Below are 18,608 nucleotides of genomic sequence, written 5' to 3'. Positions count from 1 at the left end.
TGGAAATGTGCCACAATGGTGCAACCATAGTGAAATTTAATCAAATTTACTAAAACATTCAATCATGATTTTTCTGGTTTTGTAATATATTTGATGGATGTTTTTCAGAAATGTTTCAAATCTATAACTGATGAGTGAAAAAGTCGATATTTCATTGATGGCGTAACATGCTGACCATTGATGTTACATCTTATTCTGGGCTTGACCTTAGGCTTCTGTGTCAGGGTTTCCTGTTTGCGTGCATATTCTGCATCACCCAGATCCCAGCTGACAGCTATTGGATAGTAATTTGCTGACTCTCCCAGCAGGGGTCTCTCAGAGCACCAGGACAGACTGAGCAGGCAGTCAGAAATTCCTCCATCATAATATCTGGCAGAAATGACCACACTGAGCTGCAGGCTGTTTGTGTTTAAACCCTTATTCATTGTCTCTAGCACCCCTAGTCTACTTTTGTGGTGTATCAATTCAGCAGGCCGACACCAAATTGAATCTAGGGGCAACTTTTCAACACCCTGTGTTTCCTAAGTTGACGTAATTTAGGGAATAAGGGTTTGTGATATGTGAGGCAGAAATGCACCCATAGCTGGCTCCTGTAGCACCTCACCATAGGGGTGATTTTATATCTATATTTTTTGCCAGGTTTCTGTCTGATAATTCATGTATGGTATCAATAAAGATGAATTTTCACTGAAAAACTCTGTTGTCTTTATTGGACTCAGCTGTGATGATTCTGAATAGAAAAATACAACCACACAAAAAAGACTTCAAAATCATGGGAAAACAATTACTGAAGTATGCTTTGGCAAAGGAAATGAAGGGAGGAAAACATAAAAAGTCAATACAAGTTTTTCCTGGCTTGTAAAATGGACACAAGAGCTGTGCCCAGTACAGTTTCCTTCTCTTATTGAAACAAAGTTTGAAGTGGAACATAAAAAGTACATTTTTAACAGGCACATGATGAGCTTCAAATGTGTACCCTTTGAACAAAAGGTACAATGAAGTCCCTGGTGTTTGAGCAAGGAAGCTCATTCTTGACATTATGATCAGTATGTGTGACAAAATCATGTGATATTTAAGGTACACTTATTAGCTTTTTGAGAACTTTCAACCACATCTCACAGTCATCATGAAGACAGTTTCTGTTAGTGTACAGTACAATTTTGTATCAATTCAGCCAGAATTAATGGTGAAAAAATCAGTCAGAGACTCGACTTCAATCCCTGGTGATGGTGCTTCTATAAATCACAAATATGTTCATAGGTGGGAAGCCAGTGAGGGATCATGTCCTTATCGCAACACTAACAGACCAACCAGTAGGAGTTGATAGTGTTGCGATAAGGGCATGATCCCTCACTGGCTTCACACTCGTGAACACTTGTTTCAGGAACACGGGATCATTGAGGATGATCACTGAGTGAAAGTACTGTGAGGCCTTGAGAAGTCTTCACATGCTAAAGCCACTTGGCAAGTGCCCTCCTGGTAGCAGATTAAAGGATCAGCCTGTAATTGATGACTTTGGGCTGAGGTGAACCAGGGAGGAGTGATCAGCAAGTGATAAGCACCTCAAAAGGGGAAAGACAACTATACAACTCCTTCAGCTTCATTTGCATTAGAGTTTAGAAAGGGAAATCAGATTCATGCCTATTGTACAATCATGTTCCTTTTCATGCAAATATATTTTCTCTCATCCCTGTAATAGAGGAGTTACACAGAGCGGGCAGTATCACAATGCCATGCACATTGTGGACCAAGTTCACAAACTAGGATTCAAAAACAGTGATGGAAAGAATGAGAATAGCTGTCACAGTGTCTTCTCTCCCTCTGCAGATTAAAGGTAAGTAATAGCACTCCATCTCGTCGTGGTGTGGTCCTTCTTCTCCTGAAAATAGTTTAATACGAGGTGTAGTTCAGTCTGTAGAAGAATGATTTTATTCTTGCCTTGGCTTGCTCAGCTGCAGAGTTATACTGTAAATCTTTCTTTTTGACAGTGGTAATAACATGGGGAAAATAGAATTTCTTAGCCACAGCCAATAATGTCTGCTGAAATATTTCTGAGGAATTCCTGGCAACATTTAGATGTGTGTTCTCAAAACACCCTTCCCCAAGTGAATCTTTCCCAGCTATCTTGTCCTGCATATTTGGGCTGTGTTGTTGCTTGTTTGGACACTGCACCATTACAGATGTGGACCGAAGATTACACTTTTTTTTTACCCAGCAAAAACAACAGCAACCTTTTATTAGAATAAATAGTAGATTGTGGTTACTGATTTGAACTTGAAATGCATGTTGCTCCTCCTTGTTTTCCCCACTCCATGAAGTAAACAATTAAAACTACCACCTGTATCATTGTAACTGGCACGTTAGGCTTGACAGCCCTCTCGTTTCCCCATGACACACTCCACAATCCAGGAAAGTGTGAAAAATTCCTTTTGTTTGAAGGTAACCCTGCCAATTATTTGCTTCCTTCCCACCACTCTCCCCTTTCCCACGTCACTCCCTTGCTCTCTCCCTGTTTTTCCTCTGTAGGACCCTCCCTTTCTCCCTCCTCCAGTCCTTTCTCTCCCTCCCTCTCTTCTTAGTGCCTGTGCTCTCCCGGCGAGCACACAGCCTGCCTCAACTTTACAGCCGGAGCAGAGCATATCAGGTTTCTGCAGGACTGTAAGAGTCACACATCCCTTACTGAATTACAGGAGATCAGAGCAGCGCAACTGTCCTTCACTGTACGGCCGAGGAAGGTGAGTTGACTGAAAGAAAACAGCTTAACGCTCACTCTGCGCTCCTGTGTCTTTCCTCTACATTTCTATTCTATCCTTACCTGTCCTCTTTTCCCTTTGAACTTACCTCTCAATCACACCCTTACCTCGACAAGTGCCACTTGGAGACGCTGCACAGAGCTCCAGTATGCACAATAAATATCCTCAGGCTGCTGTGTGTTAGGTTAAAGTGATCATGTTATGTAATAATAAACTCAGATAGACCATTTTGATTTCTGATTTCAACAGTTTGCTTTGACTATAAGAGGAAGTATGTGTTCAGTTACTTTAGGGCCTTACCCTTGTGAAGTTATTTGCTTAAGAGAGCTACACCTACAAAAAACATATAGCTGATAAGTGTGCTTTGAGAAAAAACTGATATTAAAATGTTGTTCTGGAGTTTCATGCAGGCAAAAGATGTTTTTCCACTTGTTCTGATAAATGTTTTACTGTATTGCTATTCTGAGAGCCTGGGTTTTGATAAACAGAGGTGATGCAGGTATCAGAGGCGGCTGCAGCTTTTCTGTGTGTTTACACTATAAACACAGCTCTACCACAGCCAGACAGGTTGTAATAATCTGTCATGTGTCACATCATTTCCTATAACTCTTAAATGTCAGTGCGTCCTGTGCTACATGACAGAAAGTCTATGGTTTAGTAGTAAAAGCATAAAAGAGAAGCTTAAAGGGCATTGGCTAACATTTATATTTCCAATTTACCAAATGCCATTGCTGCATTTTTTTCTTTGCCATTTTGTAACAAACTGCGCTGCAACCTCTTTCTCTGTGACTCAGCTTGTGGGTTTCTTCTCCTTTCTCTAATTCTCCTCCCTTGTATGAGTGTGTCATTGTATTCAGTCTTTTTGTCTTGTTTCCAGACGCATCGAGACAGATCTTGGGCCATGAGATGATCACTCTATAAACCCGTTTTGTCCGGCCAAGTCTTTCCCCCCACCCATCTCACCTGCAGACATGGGGTTATGTGAGAGTGTGAGCGGTTTGAGGTGGCAGGGCAGCGCTGGAGCGTTCAGGGTCGGAGTAGGAGTGTTGCTGCTGCTGGGGCTCAGCCTGGCCCAGTCTGTCCCTTCACAGACCGCCTGTCTAGCAGCTGCGGCCCCACAAAACCTCAGCCAGCCCAAGTATCAGAGCACAGCAGAGGAGGACACCAGTGTGGGCTTCATGGCAGCTCTGGTCCAGTCTTTCCTCTACTCAGTCCAGCCTAACCCCTTTCCTAAAGGTCAGTGTCATCAGCATTGCTCACTAATCAAACATCCTGAATCTCTGCTGCCATGTTCTGACGTGTAGGACCCTGTCTACTCACTCACAGCTTCTGTTTGTCCAGGATGTAGCTCACAGAGCAACCAGGTGCAATTTAAATCACATTAAAATCCTTTGGCTTTCTCGCTCTGCGCTGGGTACAATTTCAAACAAAGGGTTAGTTTTAACCTCCACTTCTGCTCTAAAGCTAATAATCCCCATAGAAAAAGATGACGGGATTGGTCAATCAGTAAGTTAATGGAAATTCTTGTATTTCACCCTGTCAATCTTTAACCTTTCTGTCCTCCTCTGATGTTTCGTGTGACTCAGACTTGTGTTGCGACAGTGGTCTTTTGTCTGTCCTTCTGTCGTGTTGTAATTGCTCCATAAATCCTTCTCTGTTTTGAATATTATTTTCTGCTAGGTATTGATTTCAACAAAGGAAACAAATGGACACTAAAATATGCTGCACAACCTTTCGATCAGTTCAAAGTCATCTTAGTCATCATGTGATCATGTTGGATATGGTGGATTGAATGTTGATATTGTTACACTTAATGACACATTAACAGACTTGTGTTTCCTTCTGTGTTAACCAGTAGGTGTCAACAGTTGTTTGAACACGCTGTCTGCTATCGCTCTATGATAAAATGGCTTATTGTAAACTGTGGGTTTCAGCTTCACAATAAGCCACGAAGCCTGAAGCTATAAATGTTAGTTAGTATATAAATGTTTTTTACTCAGCGGCCTTCTTAATTAATAGCTAGAAAGACAAAACAGGATATACACCAAACAGATCTTTCACTCAAATGTAGATTCGTAATCCGGCAACCCGAAATGAATTTATGCATTTTAATGACTCATTACTGATTTGTGAAGAATTTAACTTTTTAGACTTTTTTAAAAGTCTAATGCTGATATAATGGAAACCTGATAATTGTCAGCAAACACTCAAGCAGCTCAGTTTCATGTAATATTTGTTCACACCTCACTGTAATTCATAGAGACTCCAACCAAGATTAATATTAAAAGTACAGTATTTTAAAGTAAAAAACAACAGTTTAAAATAAATGGTAATGCAAAGCAATGAGGTAAGATGCACATTTCTGGGGCATTTATAGCAGGCTGCGATCTGATGTCGGACAGATGGTGAGAACGACACAAATAGCTTTTGTGAAGAACACATGTCTTCTTAGATACCTGCATCTGCGTTTTATATAGCAGGATTCAGTGGGACCATAAATGCCAGGCTTTGCATTGTATTTGTTTTGTTTGTGTAAACATCGAATCCCTCCTTAAAGCTGTCCTGGTTTCCTAGTAACCACAAAATGGAGGTGTCAGATTTCCATGTCTACAATGAGAGAGATTAAAATGTTTGTACGGAGCAAGGGACACATTGTCCCCATGGCCAGGCTTTTGTACATGGACAAGCGGGGCAGAGACTGGCAGCGTAGAATAGAAATGACTGTTTCTGTGTGTGTCTTCTGAACATATTTAAAAACACAGAGCCACAAAAAGCCTTTTTCCTCCCCTATTTCTTTTCTAGACCTGATCCTGGAAATAGTCCGTGAAATTGACCAAATGCAGTCAAATCAAGACATCATCAAAGAAGTAAGTGAATGTACATGAGTTTTACATATTCTAGGATGCTGGTATGAACTTCTATATGTGGGAACAAAAACAGACACACCCTCCTCAGACCACCTCGAGCTTGTAATCTGAGAATGTTTCATGTTAAAGCAGCCTTGTGTGTAAGTATCTCAGTCGACTGAAGTTACTAAGCCTCTTTCATCCACTCTGATTGTAGACTGTCACCACAGTAAAGTAAAACGAGTTCAAATCAGTAATCACTGTGTTTGACGTCATGGCTGACCACAAAGGCCGGCCGCTGTGCTGCCATCTTGGTCTTGAAATTGATATTCGTGCCTTTTTAGTTATAATACATGTCATTTGTCTGTATGCATGTTTGTGTTTTGTGTTCAGGCCCTGTGGTATCAAGTGGGTTTCCTGGTGTGTGCAGCCATCGGTGTCCTGTACATTGTCCTGATGCCCATAGTTGGTTTCTTCCTGGCGTGCTGTCGCTGCTGTGGCAACTGTGGTGGGAAGATGTACCAGAAGCAGACATCCTCCATTCACTGTCGCAGAAGAACTCTCTACTGGAGTGCATTCGTCACCACAGTCATTATACTGTGAGTGTGTATTTGTGTGTGCGTGTGCTCTTATGTGCGTTTTGCCTAATGACATGTTATCTGAAATTAGCATAGAAGAAAGACAGCTTGAATGTGCACGCCTCACTGCCTGTGTGCATGTCCCTTGGATCGACATTATGTTCATGACACAATTTTAATCGTGTGTGTGTGATTGTTTGTAGTGCTGGGAACATCTGCATGTTTAGAAGTAACGAAGCCTTCAACGTGAATGTGGACCAGGGTCCAGTGGAGCTCAACAGAACAATAGGCAACATCCACACCTTCCTCACTGCTGTGCCTCAGGTGAGAGAAAACCTCTGCCTGGTGTGAGCGTGGAAATACACACTCATCAATACTGCTTGGCTAATTGCTTGATCTTTATTCATAAACAGTTACGTTGTTAAAACAATGAATAATCTTGTTAGTGTCTGTTTAGGATTAGTCACATTAAGTCCTGTACCCCTGCCATCAATGTGCTGCGAGTCGACAGCTTTTGTGTGAGATGCAAACAGACCCCCTATTTTCCTGTCAGTCCACTGATTAATGACCAGCTCTGTACTCTGCAGTGTCAATACACTTATTGCAAGATACGAGAGAGCGGGAAAAGGTTGGAGGGAAAGATAGGGTCGTGTTCTGTTACTTCTTCTTCATTTGCAAAAGCTGTAATATACGATTAGCTCGTGTAATCAGTCCCTGATATACTATATGTTGTATTTCAAGCCATATCTTATGTGCACACTTTGAAATAGTTTGTTTTTCCTCTGCCTATCTCCAGCAAGTCGACTATGTGGTGAATGAGAGCTACAAAACTGTGCAGGAGGTTACCAGAAACCTAGATGGTAAGAACAGGGAACTATTACTGTAAAAATAGAGGAACCACTTTTGTTCACTATAACTGCAGCGATACAGTTTCTGTTTTTATCTCTCACGCTTATTTGTCTGTACGAATCAGCCATTGGACCTCAGTTGGGAACAGAGATCCAGGAACGATTCAGAGGAACCCTGAACCCAGCGCTGCGCTCAGTTAGTCTTCTGGACCAAGGTGTGATGTAGCTGCATGCTCTGTCCTGTTTCAGTCTGAGCATGTAAATGCTTGTGTGCATATTTGAAAGGAGATCAGTAATCACATAGGCAGGGGCCTGCTCATAAGTGCACTGTGCAGTTTCACTGCATTTCACTTCTTACGTCTTGAATTAAGTCTTTAATGTACTGACAGGTTTCTTTTCTGTAACTGTAACTGTTTTTATTTTATTTTTATTGCATAACAAAAAAGGAGAGAAGAGAAAAGACATATAGAAACATACAAGTACACAAATAATTATACCAGTCCCCACTGATTACTGGCTGGACCTACTGGGCACAAGCCCAGGGGACCAAGCAGACAGTTTTCAGCCTCTGTTTGGAGTGATTGTTATTTACATGTTTTGTTGGAGCTCAGTCAGAGATGTCCTGATCACATTTTTTGCTTCTACAGTAATCCTGTAAACGCTTAGATAGTTTCCTATAATACAGAGTGTTATACGTGCATCTTCTGTGCCCAAGTACATGTTGTCTCAAAATTCTTCCACAAACTAAAAACCCATCTTGGATCTCATTGAAATCTGGGAGACTTAATGGATAATGAGTAAAATAATACTAAAACCTTTACATATTTTTCAATATACATATTTAGTTTAAGAATAAACTGCCAGGCTAGAATAGTTTCTGCATGTTTTTTGATAGCTGCACATGAATAAATTCATGAAAAGTGTTAATCCATTGGATTAATTCCGCCTCTTCCAAGATGAAAAATTAAGTGCTGAAACATCATTTACACACATTTGTTAACACTGCACGTCCACTCTTAGAGCAACACAAAGCAGGCTTAGTAGAGCAATATGGAAAATATTTGATGCTTTACTAAAAGCAGCTGGAAAATATCTCCCTTAAAAATCAATTTCCTGTTTTTCGTCCTCTCATAGTGCTCACTTTTTTCAGAACTTCCATTCATTTCAGCTCTTTAAAATTGCTTTTAAATTCAAAACCTGGTAGCAACAAAAAGGTCATAGATGAATGTCTTTCTTTTCTATCATTTAAATCATTTTTTAAACATGCACATACACTGACTAATGCTTGTGTGTTTTCATTTGTACGAGCAGAGATCGTAAACACCAACGTTACACTGAACAAGCTGAACTCATCTTTGGCCGAGCTGCAGTCCAGCGTGGACCGCCTCCAGGACAATGTCACTGCTGTTAAAAATCACATCAATCAGACTTTATCCAAACCAAACTGCACTGGCTGTACCAACCTGAAGCCTGAGCTCCAGAAACTAACACTGGATACCTCCATCACTGTAAGTACTCATTCTGTGTAACCTAGTATGGAGAACGGGATATTCTCGTGTTTTCTTCGTGAATGGATGGATTAAAGCCTTGAATGGCTGAACCACAAAGGCAGTACATCCTTTCAGCTCATTTATTTCATGCAAAAGAGTGAGTTAGGTTTGACCGTTCAGACTAAGAATCAGACCTGTTACTGGGTTTGACAAGATGTTTGCATGAAGCAACAGGAAGAATCATTTATGCAATCAAACTACCTCTGACGCAGGCTGAGACAGTGTGACACATGATTATAGCTCTTCATTTTTGGCTTTGTCTGAACAGCTGATTTGTCCTCCTCCCATCTGTTCTTCTCTATTCCTCCTACACTTCTCTAACTCTGACACATACATACTCCTCTCCTCTCCTCCTCTTCTCTCCTCTCCTCACCTCACCTCTCCTCTCCTTTTCTCTTCCCTCGCCTCCTCTCCTCTCCTCTCCTCACCTCACCTCATCAGTAAGTGAATGTACTGTATAATATATAATCTTCATCATGACAACAAGAATAAGACATTAACAAAATGTAGAGATACCATTCATTCTTCTTTGGTATCAAATCATGTAATTGCGGCCCTGTGGCTCTTTGGTATCATGAATGAAAACGTATGAGTGCTTGTTTTGCTGAATTCTGCTGCCCCCTTCTGTTCACTTATAGTACAACATGTAATCGCATGCGATGGCAGGTCCCAATGGTTACACGTGTGCGTCTCTGGTTCTTCTCCACAGATTCCTGGCTTGAATGAGTTCCAGTTTGCAGTCGATTCAGTCATCGAAACTAATCTCAAATCCCAAATCAAGGAGGTCAGTGACCTTTGACAGACAAAAACATGCTAATAATTTATTACATCTTGTTGATATAATGCCTGCTTTGGTAAACACATCTGAATAAGTGGACAGGCCTGTGAGCAAGTTTTAACCAAAGATAATGTAATAAAAAGTGAAGCGTGGTTTTGTACTATGGGCTGTTTTGTTTAGCAGCACACTTTGAGGTGAAGTTAATGTGTGTAATCAGAGATAAATCAGTGGCTAACTGCAGCCACGCTAGAAAAGAGCTTGAGAAAGAAAGGGAAAATTCAAATGTAGACACAAACACTATATTTAAGAAACTATTTACGATATTTCATATGATATCATGAAAGTGAATACACTGCTTGTCTTCATTTCAGGTGGAGGACTTTTTTGACAGCATCCCCCAGAGGGTGACCAATAACACCAAGGATGTAGTTCAAAGTGAGTGAGAACATTTACTGTCACAAACTTTAGGCCTTCTCTTCTCTTTCAAATTTTAGATTCTGAATGAACTTATTTAGTTGAATTTTCAAAACAGGTATATGTGTTTGTGTGTTTTTTAGGCAGCAAGCAGCTGTTGGGTGACATAAAAACACAGATCTCCCAGGTTACCAGTGACATCCCTTTATCTGGTCTGACCAACCTGTCGGGGACTGTGGACCAGGCGCAGAGAGAAATAGGCAAGGTCACACCAGAGGTCGAGAGAGCCGAGCATATTAGGTAAAACACCTGGATCTGCAACACGCATGATCAATGCAAGAAAAGGTCTAAAATCAGTAATCATGTGTGTGTTTACTTCTCCAGATGGGGAGTGTGTGTGGTCCTGTGCTGTGTGGTCCTCCTGGTGGTGGTGTGTAACATCCTGGGTCTTGTGTTGGGCCCTGTGGGTCTTTCACCCAAAGCAGACCCCACAAAGCGCTCTTGCACGGCGGATTGTGGAGGCACCTTCCTCATGATGTGGGTTGTACTATCAGTTGAATTTTTAGTCACATAACTGATGCTCTTATCCAAAGAGGAAACATCAAACTGTTCAAACTGTCTTTGACCTCTGACCTGGATGTGGTTGCAGGGGTGCCGGTTTCAGCTTCCTGTTCTCCTGGCTGTTCATGATTGTGGTGCTGCTGCTGTTTCTGCTGGGCGGGAACGTTTACACTCTGCTGTGTCAGCCCTGGAACAACGGACAACTGCTAAACGTAGCGATACAAAAACATACACCTGCGCAGACCTGTATTTACATTCATCAGACATACAAAGATGCTGTGTTAAATATCTTTGTGTTAATATTATTGCCTCTTCTCTTCGCAGTTGATTGATACTCCAGGTTTAATTCCAGGGTTGGAGATAGGTCCAGCTTTGGGATTGAAAACCAACATCAATATCTCTGATATCTATAGGTATGTGATGCCACTTCACCTCTCACACAGGAACATGTGTGCATACACACACACAGGCTTGTCTCCATGTAGTTTAGTTTCATTTGCTCTCTAATGGCATCCATCACACACCTGTCCATCCCAGAAAATATTAGGTTTTTGCATTATCCCTTCTTCCTTTTCTCTTTGTGGGCCTAAGGTATGCAGGATTCATAAACTTGCACTTTACATTTGTGATTGTGATTAAGGGCTGTACAAATAAGTTTGACTTGATGTTAATGTTTACAGAGACTGTGAGGAAAACCAGCCTCTGTGGACGACACTCCACATGTATGAGCTCATAAACCTTGAAGGCCTGCTCAATGTATCTGAAGTGAGTTTCCTTACAGTCCTTGTCAATTAAATAATGTTCAAACCTAACTTAATTTTATGTTGAAATTCTGTGCCTTTGTCTAACCAAACCTATATTATCATTTCTAATGTTTATTTCCTTCTCTCTGTCGGTCTCACACACAGTACACAGAGCTGATCCAGCAGTACTTTGAGAATACGGACATCACTCTGTCCACCGTCACTCTCCTGAGCCCTGAAGTTAAAAACCAACTCAGCAGCTTCTCCACCAAGGCTAAAGATTTGGACTCCGCTGCTATCACACAGCAGGTAGGCATTACTGTCTTTTTTTCATTCATGTCATTACATGTATCCCTGTGTATCATATACTTGTGATCCAGTGTTGCTTCCTTGTCTCTCTCAGATGAACAACATTTCCCAAATCAATCTGAATACAACAGCGGATAAACTTGATGAGCTCGCTGCCCTTCAAGTGAGTCACGAGACATTAATGAACTATGAACATGTCACATGATTGTTAACTGAATACATTTCTTTCTGTTGCCAACCAACAAGACAATAAACAATATCCAAAAGGAGCTCCAGAATGAGGCCAGGGACCTGAGGCAGATCCAGATCGACATAGAAACAACCATCATCCCACAACTGGTGAGCAGCTTGCCCTATCTTGTTTGCCATCTCTCCTAATCTCATTCGCGTTCTCCTTTATTCCCACGTTGGCCATCCATCTGAATTTAAACATAGACATCTACTGCTTTTGCCCTCAGGAAAACCTCAACTCGAACATCGAGAGCCTTCGATCCATTGCAGAAAAAATCAATGTGAGTACGCTGACTAACACCTGGAACTTGCCAGGAATAACGATCATTACATCCCTCTTTCTCTCTGTGGTTCATTCTCTCCTCCCTTCCAGAGAACAGTGGGGGAGGTGCTGAGCAACGTGGAAGCAGCACAAGACTTCCTCAACACAAATACGACACAGATCGTCAAGACCGTGAGTAGAGCTGCGAGTCACATGAGTTAGAAGAAAGAGTGCTCCATGTGGTCTGTTAATGCCTGTGGTCGGTCAGTCATTGAGCCAGAGGGGGAGTTCAGGAGCTCAGTTAGTATGGGTGTGCTGCTTGTAGTTGAAACAATGTGCTTGTAGGCTCCACATCCACAGGGCATAGATTACATTTAGTGTCCAGTCGTATTGTAGACTACATTTACAAAAATGCAAGGCAGCAGCTCTCTCTCCTCAGCAAAGTGAGGAGCTTCAATGCCAGCAAACACAGCCTGATCATGGTCAACCTATAACATCGTGTCCTGGTATGAAAACCTCTCCGTTGGACACAGGAACAAGCTGATCCAGGAGGGTAACCGTTGGACATAACATTTTATGTCACTGGACATAACTGTAGAACCTATACAACCGGTCCATAACCACTGACCCCCTTCCAGCTGTTGCCATCTGGCAGGAGACTCAATGTCCCACTAGCCAGGAAAAATTGGTACAAGAAGTAATTTATGCCCTCTGCCATTCTAGACAGAGACTTAATACTGAAAATGTATTTTATGTATCTTAGCTGCTCTTTACTGTCTGTTTCACTCTGTGTTGCCAGAATGCCAAAGGCAAATGTCCATTTCATGCAATGTAATCCTAACAAAAACAAAGAAATCTCAACATATTACACAGTTTCTTAAGTGTCTGCATCGGCTTCCAGTGTGTCCTAGAATAGGGTTTTAAGTACAAATACATCTCTGACTGTCTTCCACCATGTGAACCCTCTCGGTGTCAAAGGTCATCTGGTAGCGTTTTGCTGACCGTCCTCAGGGTCCAAACTAAGCATGGAGCGTTTACCTACTGTGCACCTCCGAGCTGCAACAAACTTTAATGACCTTTAAATCCAGTCTTTTACTGAAACTTAAGCATCCACTTTAATTATCCACTTTGCACATCATGACCTGCCTAATCATCATCAATCGTCTTCTATTTAAAGGCTGCCGTTGTTCTATATTTTCAACAAATCGCACAAAGAGACCAAAACTAATTGTGTTAGTCTCTCTATATCGTGTACAGTGCCCATGTTCAAGGTAATACACGTCACCTAATGCAACAGTGTGGCTTGCGGATGTGTTTTTGGACAGTAATGGAGGTCTATTGCACAGAGGAATAAGCTGTATCAGGCTTTTGCTGCACAGACAGTACTTGTTTGTTGGATAAAGTAATTGTTGGTTTTGGTCTTTTCATGGGATTCGTTGACAATAAGAAAACTATAGAATAGTACCAGTCTTATCCTTTAAGGTTTTAATGCATTATGTAAAGTGCTTTGAATTTCCTCTGTGCATGAAACGTGCTATGTAAACGCATTTTCCTAATTGCCTTGCCTCGCTTAATCATAATGCTATTTCAGTTATTTATGGGTCGCTTCAGAGGATTTACCCAGAATTCCAGTTGTTGAGATGGCACTGATTCCTCATGACTTCCACACTAAAGCAGGGAGAAAATGTGTGGAATTTACTCTCTTTCTCTCGCTCTCGCTCCTAGGAAAGCAGAAAGTTTCTGGACTGTCAGCTGGGTTACTTCACTGTTTATGCTGACTGGGCCAACCTCACGGTACTGTTCAGATTTTTACACTTTTAACTCACCATGTCTGTGTACACATATGAGTTCACTGTTACTGATCTGTGTATTCTCCCTCAGATCACACAGCAGGTGGGCCGCTGTGGGCCTGTGGCTGAGGCCGTGGACTCTGTTGAGATTCTCCTTTGCGCACACTTGGTGGAGTCTCTGGTGAGGATGAGGTGTTGTTAGCTCCACCTGCAGCTGCACATCGTCATCACTAATCGATTTCTTTCTGACAAATTGTCTAGAGAGAAGGAGCTAGTTTGAGAAATTACTTTTGTCAAACTGTTATAAATACTTTCCTTTTTATCAGCTCTGCATAGTATTCACCCATGCTCTCTCTCTCTCTCTCTCTCTCTCTCTCTCTCTCTAGAATGCGTTCTGGTTCAGTCTGGGCTGGTGCATGATCTTCTTCATCCCCAGCATCATCTTTTCTGTCAAACTAGCCAAGTATTACAGGAGAATGAAGTACTCTGATGTCTATGAGTAAGTAGCACAAACAAGAAAACTTCAAGCAGACATCTACTAGACACCTATCCTCACATGTACCTGTGCTGGCCTGCCTTTGACCGCTGATAATGTCTCTATTTCCAGCAATAACCATATAACCATGAACCAAATCCCGCGGGCCCAGATGAAATTCACCTGAGAGGGCGGCATAACTGTGGCATTGCTTGACAAAATAAACACACAGATGTGGCACATTGTCACACTGTTGAAAAGAGAGGATTCAGGTAACCTACTTTGCACCATAGGGTGGAGAAGCAAAGCCACTTATTCAGCGACTGCAGTGGTCATACAATACATTTCATGGAGCACATGCAGCATCTTTGCATTGATCTCAGGGAGACACCAGGTGTGAGGGAATGTGCAGGGATTTTTTCATCATTTTAAATAAAATTTCAAAGAGATTTATTTCATTTATTGTATTAGATGAATGTTTTGTATGTTTTGTACGTATGGACTGACCTGCTGGATTCTGAGAATATAGGCTTCATATTTCATAACTGTAAATATGATTTTTGTTGAGCGTTGGTCACATTTATAATTTATATATAGTCATGTGGGATGCAGTGCTCTCAGAGAATGCAGCAGTGTTACTGTGCTAACAGGCATTTGTGTCGTGCCGGCCTCTGTCTGTCCATCACTGTGGTTCGGCAACCTGATTCCAATGGAAACACTTTTAACTAAATTCTTAATTATACTTGCACTAATATTGGAAATCAAAGTACAGTTTTTTGTATGAATCATGAAATTAATACTTTTATTTTTTGTGCAACAGATGTGACTGGTATAACCGATGTCATATATACTGAATATCACTGCTGTTTGCAAGTTTTTTGTTATCATTTTGCAAACATGTTTTTGTAAATATTGATTTTGACTGATTCATATTCGATAATGAATATTTTTTGTACTTTGTACTACTTTTGCGTTTTATCTTTCAGCACTTTATATTGTCTGCCCAATGTGATTTAAAAGGTTGTGAACATTTCTGTCAGACGTTGTGAAAACTACTGTAAGTAAAGTATTGTCACTGATCAACGACTGCAGTCTGCTGCGCATTTTTCTACCTTTTAGCCGTAACATGAGTGGAATCTCAGAGATCAATCAATATCTGTTTTCCACAAAAACCATGAAAGTGCTTTTCACAGTGCACAATTTTAGCCCAGTATATCTCTTTGGACCATGCATGAACAGCTTGTCTGAAAGTTTAACAAACTACAATGACAACAAACAGTCTCCCTACAGTCCCACAGTTACTGTGTGACAATAACATAAATATTAATTAATGTTATCACTTATTTAGTTGTGATCTCAGCACTCTGACTTCATGGTATGTCAGCTATCTTATGTGGTTTGCTTGTAAGCGTGAACAGAAGCACACGACTGCATACATAAGCTGCATATTTACACAGATTACACATACTTACTGCTTATATATCCGGATTTACTATGGTAGACAGAGATGGTGTGTCTTTGTGATCATAGTTTTTTTCATTTTTTTTTGCATAAATGATGCATTCAACCCTTCAGCCAATCAGCATAGGAATGAAATTACAGCCTTTGGGGGAAAGCACAAATTTAATATGAGGCTGACAATCCATAGACTCATTTATAGTCCTATGATGGGAGACAAAACAGGAGCAGTATGGTTATTAAAAGCACAAAGTTTCAGTGTTGTTTTCCTGTAAGCAATCCTGACTTATGTGTGAAATATAAATTCCTTCCAGCCCCAGAGCCCCATTAATATAAGTGATGAAAATGTCCTTTAATGCAGTTACCCCTCTACTGATGCATTCATTTGTGCAGCTCTCTCAGATATAGTCAGCCGTGCAGAGACAAGCAGAGGACAAAAGAACGGGCAGGGCCAGCCAGCTTCTGTTTAGATTTATTATTGCTTACAGGATGCCATCTATAATTAGAACAAGTGAATCGATGGCATTACAGCACCAGCATGACTCAAAACCTTGTAACACGAGAGGCTGGATATAGAGAAACTCAATCTGCAGGGAAAAGAATGTGTGCCACCACGTGAAAGAGAAAGAGAGAGGGAGGAAAATAGAGAGATTGGCTGATGTTAGGTATCAGGTTGTGATTGTTTCTGCAGCTCTCTGCCGTTTTGTTGCCCTTTGGGAAGACTCAGCCTCTTATTACCCTCTGCCTCTTTCCCTGAAGATACAGGACTCGCTACCCTCCACTTTCCACCTCTACACTTATTCCACCCCTGTGATCATACCCTCACATCCCCATGTGGAAGCTGCCTATTTGCTGTGAGAACCAGCAGCCACACACACACACACACACACGCATGCACTCAGTGTCCAACCTCTGCTTTTGTTGTTGTCAGAATTTGTTAAGAGGCGGCCTCTGATTCAGAAGCTTAATGGAGAAGGCTGAACATTCCCCTTATGGGCCCAGACCATGGAATAATTTGTGTATTTACACACACACAAATCCTTCCACTAGATCACACAAACACACACACACGCACACACAAGATTGTAGCTGTAAGTGGATTTGTCCATGGTGAAACTCAGAAATGAGGGCAGTGGATCATATGAATGAATAACTCTGTGTACAAGTCCTGAAATGTGCTGTTTTTCTATTGATACTAAATTAATAAACCTAAAAGAACATATTGTCCTTGATGTTTTAGTTGTTTCAGATTGAATAGTGTGTGTTCTGTCTGCTGGACCTGTTGTTGTGCACTGGTGTGAATGGAATATGCTGAAAGAGCTGAACAAACCAGAACTACAGCAATCTGTGGGAACAGGGACTTGGCAGGTAGGTGACAATGACACATTTGAAAGTACCATTAAAAAGAAGCTGGCTGACAGATACATGCAGATACAGGGGAGGGATGTGACAGGAACACAATATAATGTTATCTCCACGACAAATTAAAGCTTTCAAAAGCTACCAGAGAGCAATTAAAAGCTCAACAACACTGAACATTATGACCAGCGTCACTTCATTTGCTGCAGGGCTGTACTAATGGATTGCATAACACTGTACACATGCAGAACACGTAACTTAATATGTAAAACGCGGGACAGCAAGCAGAAGCTTTATCTTCAGTTTAATAGCATACAGCATCTGTTCATAAATACTTGTATACATTTTCTTTTTTCAAACACTGCTTAAAGGAGGAGCATCACCAAAAGTAAACAATGTAGATGTGAAACTTGGCAGAGCAAATCCAGGAGGAATTCCTATTTGATAAGAGAAACCAAAAGCAAAGTTTAAGGCAAATGAATATTTAACATGTGAAGAGTCATTATGTCAGACTGAGTGGCCTGTCTGGGGAAATCAGGGAGTTCCCAGTGACTCTCAGATGGGCTGAAACATGTCTGGTACACAGTGAAACTCATGGCACTGAACTGAAATCGTTTGCAGATTTGTATCATGCTTGTCCAAGTGTACAGAGCTTGCAATGACACTATTAACACACCAATCAGACCAGAGTAAGAAATCAGCGGGTATCCTATTGAAATTAAAATGTCATAAAAAAACAGCCTTTGACTGTAGAGGTCAAGAGATGTTCCCCACATCAAAAAAACAAACAAAAAACACTGTACTTTACAATACAGAGAACAGATCCTCTGATCTACCTCCAGTTCGTTCTCAGTGAAGCTGGGGAGGCGCAGCAGGAATGTGACACTACCCTGTAAATGAAGAGCAGCACTGTGAAAGGCACTCTGTTTGTTCTGCAGCATTTTGGAGTCTGATTGTCACTCAACATGTCACAAGAGTTTCTCTGTCAGTACTTCGCCCATGCAGGGCCTAGGGTTGTCATTCTAGTAGTCTTCCAAAATTAATAACATTTTGTTTTGGAGGGCTCCACAGTTGCACACAAATAACACTTCCTTTGAATAAAACAAGCTATACAGACTGCTTCAATAGAACACATCAAAGACAACAGGCACTTAAATATACTTTTGCTTACAGGACTTAATCATAAAACATTCATTTCAACAGAGGCATCAAAAGCATGGTACGAACAATACTGACTGGGGTGATATAAAAGTGCAATCAGTCTCAGAGCATGGAGATAACTAGGAGCAAGAAGACAGAGGGCCTAACATCTCTAATAACATTACCCTCACTGCGTCCATGAAGGAGGACGTACATGACTTTATGCAAGCAGCAGGGCGCCCATGTTAGTCACAACGTGCCCACTCCGCATTCAAAATCCTAACAGAATTACCTCCAAAATTGAATTTAAAGTTGAACTGTGAGTCACTTTTACTGGGTATTCTGTCTGGAATGTGAGCTGCGCTGCGAGGGAGCAGAGCGGACAAGATGGAGTCCGGGGAGACAAATGGACGTCAGGAATGGAAAAATGGAAGCAAAAGCCGGATAGGCAGGCTGTTTTGTGTTTGGTTTACTGAGGTTACATGGTCTGGTTGAGCCCATGGAAACTAGGTT

General features: G+C 41.3%; 1 protein-coding gene across 2 annotated transcripts; it reads left to right on the top strand.

Annotated features, from left to right (window-relative positions):
* The first annotated feature begins 2,639 nt into the window (after positions 1 to 2,639).
* Positions 2,640 to 15,224, top strand: prom2 (prominin 2). 2 transcript variants are annotated; one of them, XM_070916016.1, is made up of 24 exons: positions 2,640 to 2,735; positions 3,631 to 3,989; positions 5,556 to 5,620; positions 5,993 to 6,198; positions 6,381 to 6,501; positions 6,974 to 7,037; positions 7,151 to 7,240; positions 8,337 to 8,533; positions 9,285 to 9,359; positions 9,725 to 9,788; positions 9,911 to 10,067; positions 10,152 to 10,304; positions 10,417 to 10,540; positions 10,653 to 10,741; positions 11,009 to 11,093; positions 11,237 to 11,380; positions 11,475 to 11,543; positions 11,627 to 11,719; positions 11,839 to 11,892; positions 11,985 to 12,065; positions 13,599 to 13,667; positions 13,755 to 13,844; positions 14,050 to 14,162; positions 14,271 to 15,224. In XM_070916016.1, exons 2-24 carry the CDS (start codon positions 3,725 to 3,727, stop codon positions 14,323 to 14,325), a joined length of 2,523 nt encoding a protein of 840 aa, XP_070772117.1. In that variant the 5' UTR covers positions 2,640 to 2,735; positions 3,631 to 3,724; the 3' UTR covers positions 14,326 to 15,224. The 2 variants fall into 2 exon arrangements, with proteins under 2 accessions (XP_070772117.1, XP_070772118.1); XM_070916017.1 differs by lacking the exon at positions 11,475 to 11,543.
* The last annotated feature ends 3,384 nt before the right edge of the window (positions 15,225 to 18,608 follow it).

Source organism: Enoplosus armatus, chromosome 12 (assembly GCF_043641665.1).
Source record: "Enoplosus armatus isolate fEnoArm2 chromosome 12, fEnoArm2.hap1, whole genome shotgun sequence".
Taxonomy (NCBI): Eukaryota; Metazoa; Chordata; class Actinopteri; order Centrarchiformes; family Enoplosidae; genus Enoplosus; species Enoplosus armatus.
This window is presented reverse-complemented; position numbering and strand designations above follow the sequence as displayed.

What these genes read in the sequence shown, in the direction of transcription:
- prom2 (XM_070916016.1), top strand. Translation starts at nt 3,725, where the DNA reads ATGGGGTTATGTGAGAGTGTGAGCGGTTTGAGGTGGCAGGGCAGCGCT. An exon ending in ACAACGGACAACTGCTAAAC is followed by an intron (nt 10,541 to 10,652) that starts GTAGCGATACAA and finishes TTCTCTTCGCAG; the next exon opens with TTGATTGATACTCCAGGTTT. An exon ending in CACACTTGGTGGAGTCTCTG is followed by an intron (nt 13,845 to 14,049) that starts GTGAGGATGAGG and finishes CTCTCTCTCTAG; the next exon opens with AATGCGTTCTGGTTCAGTCT.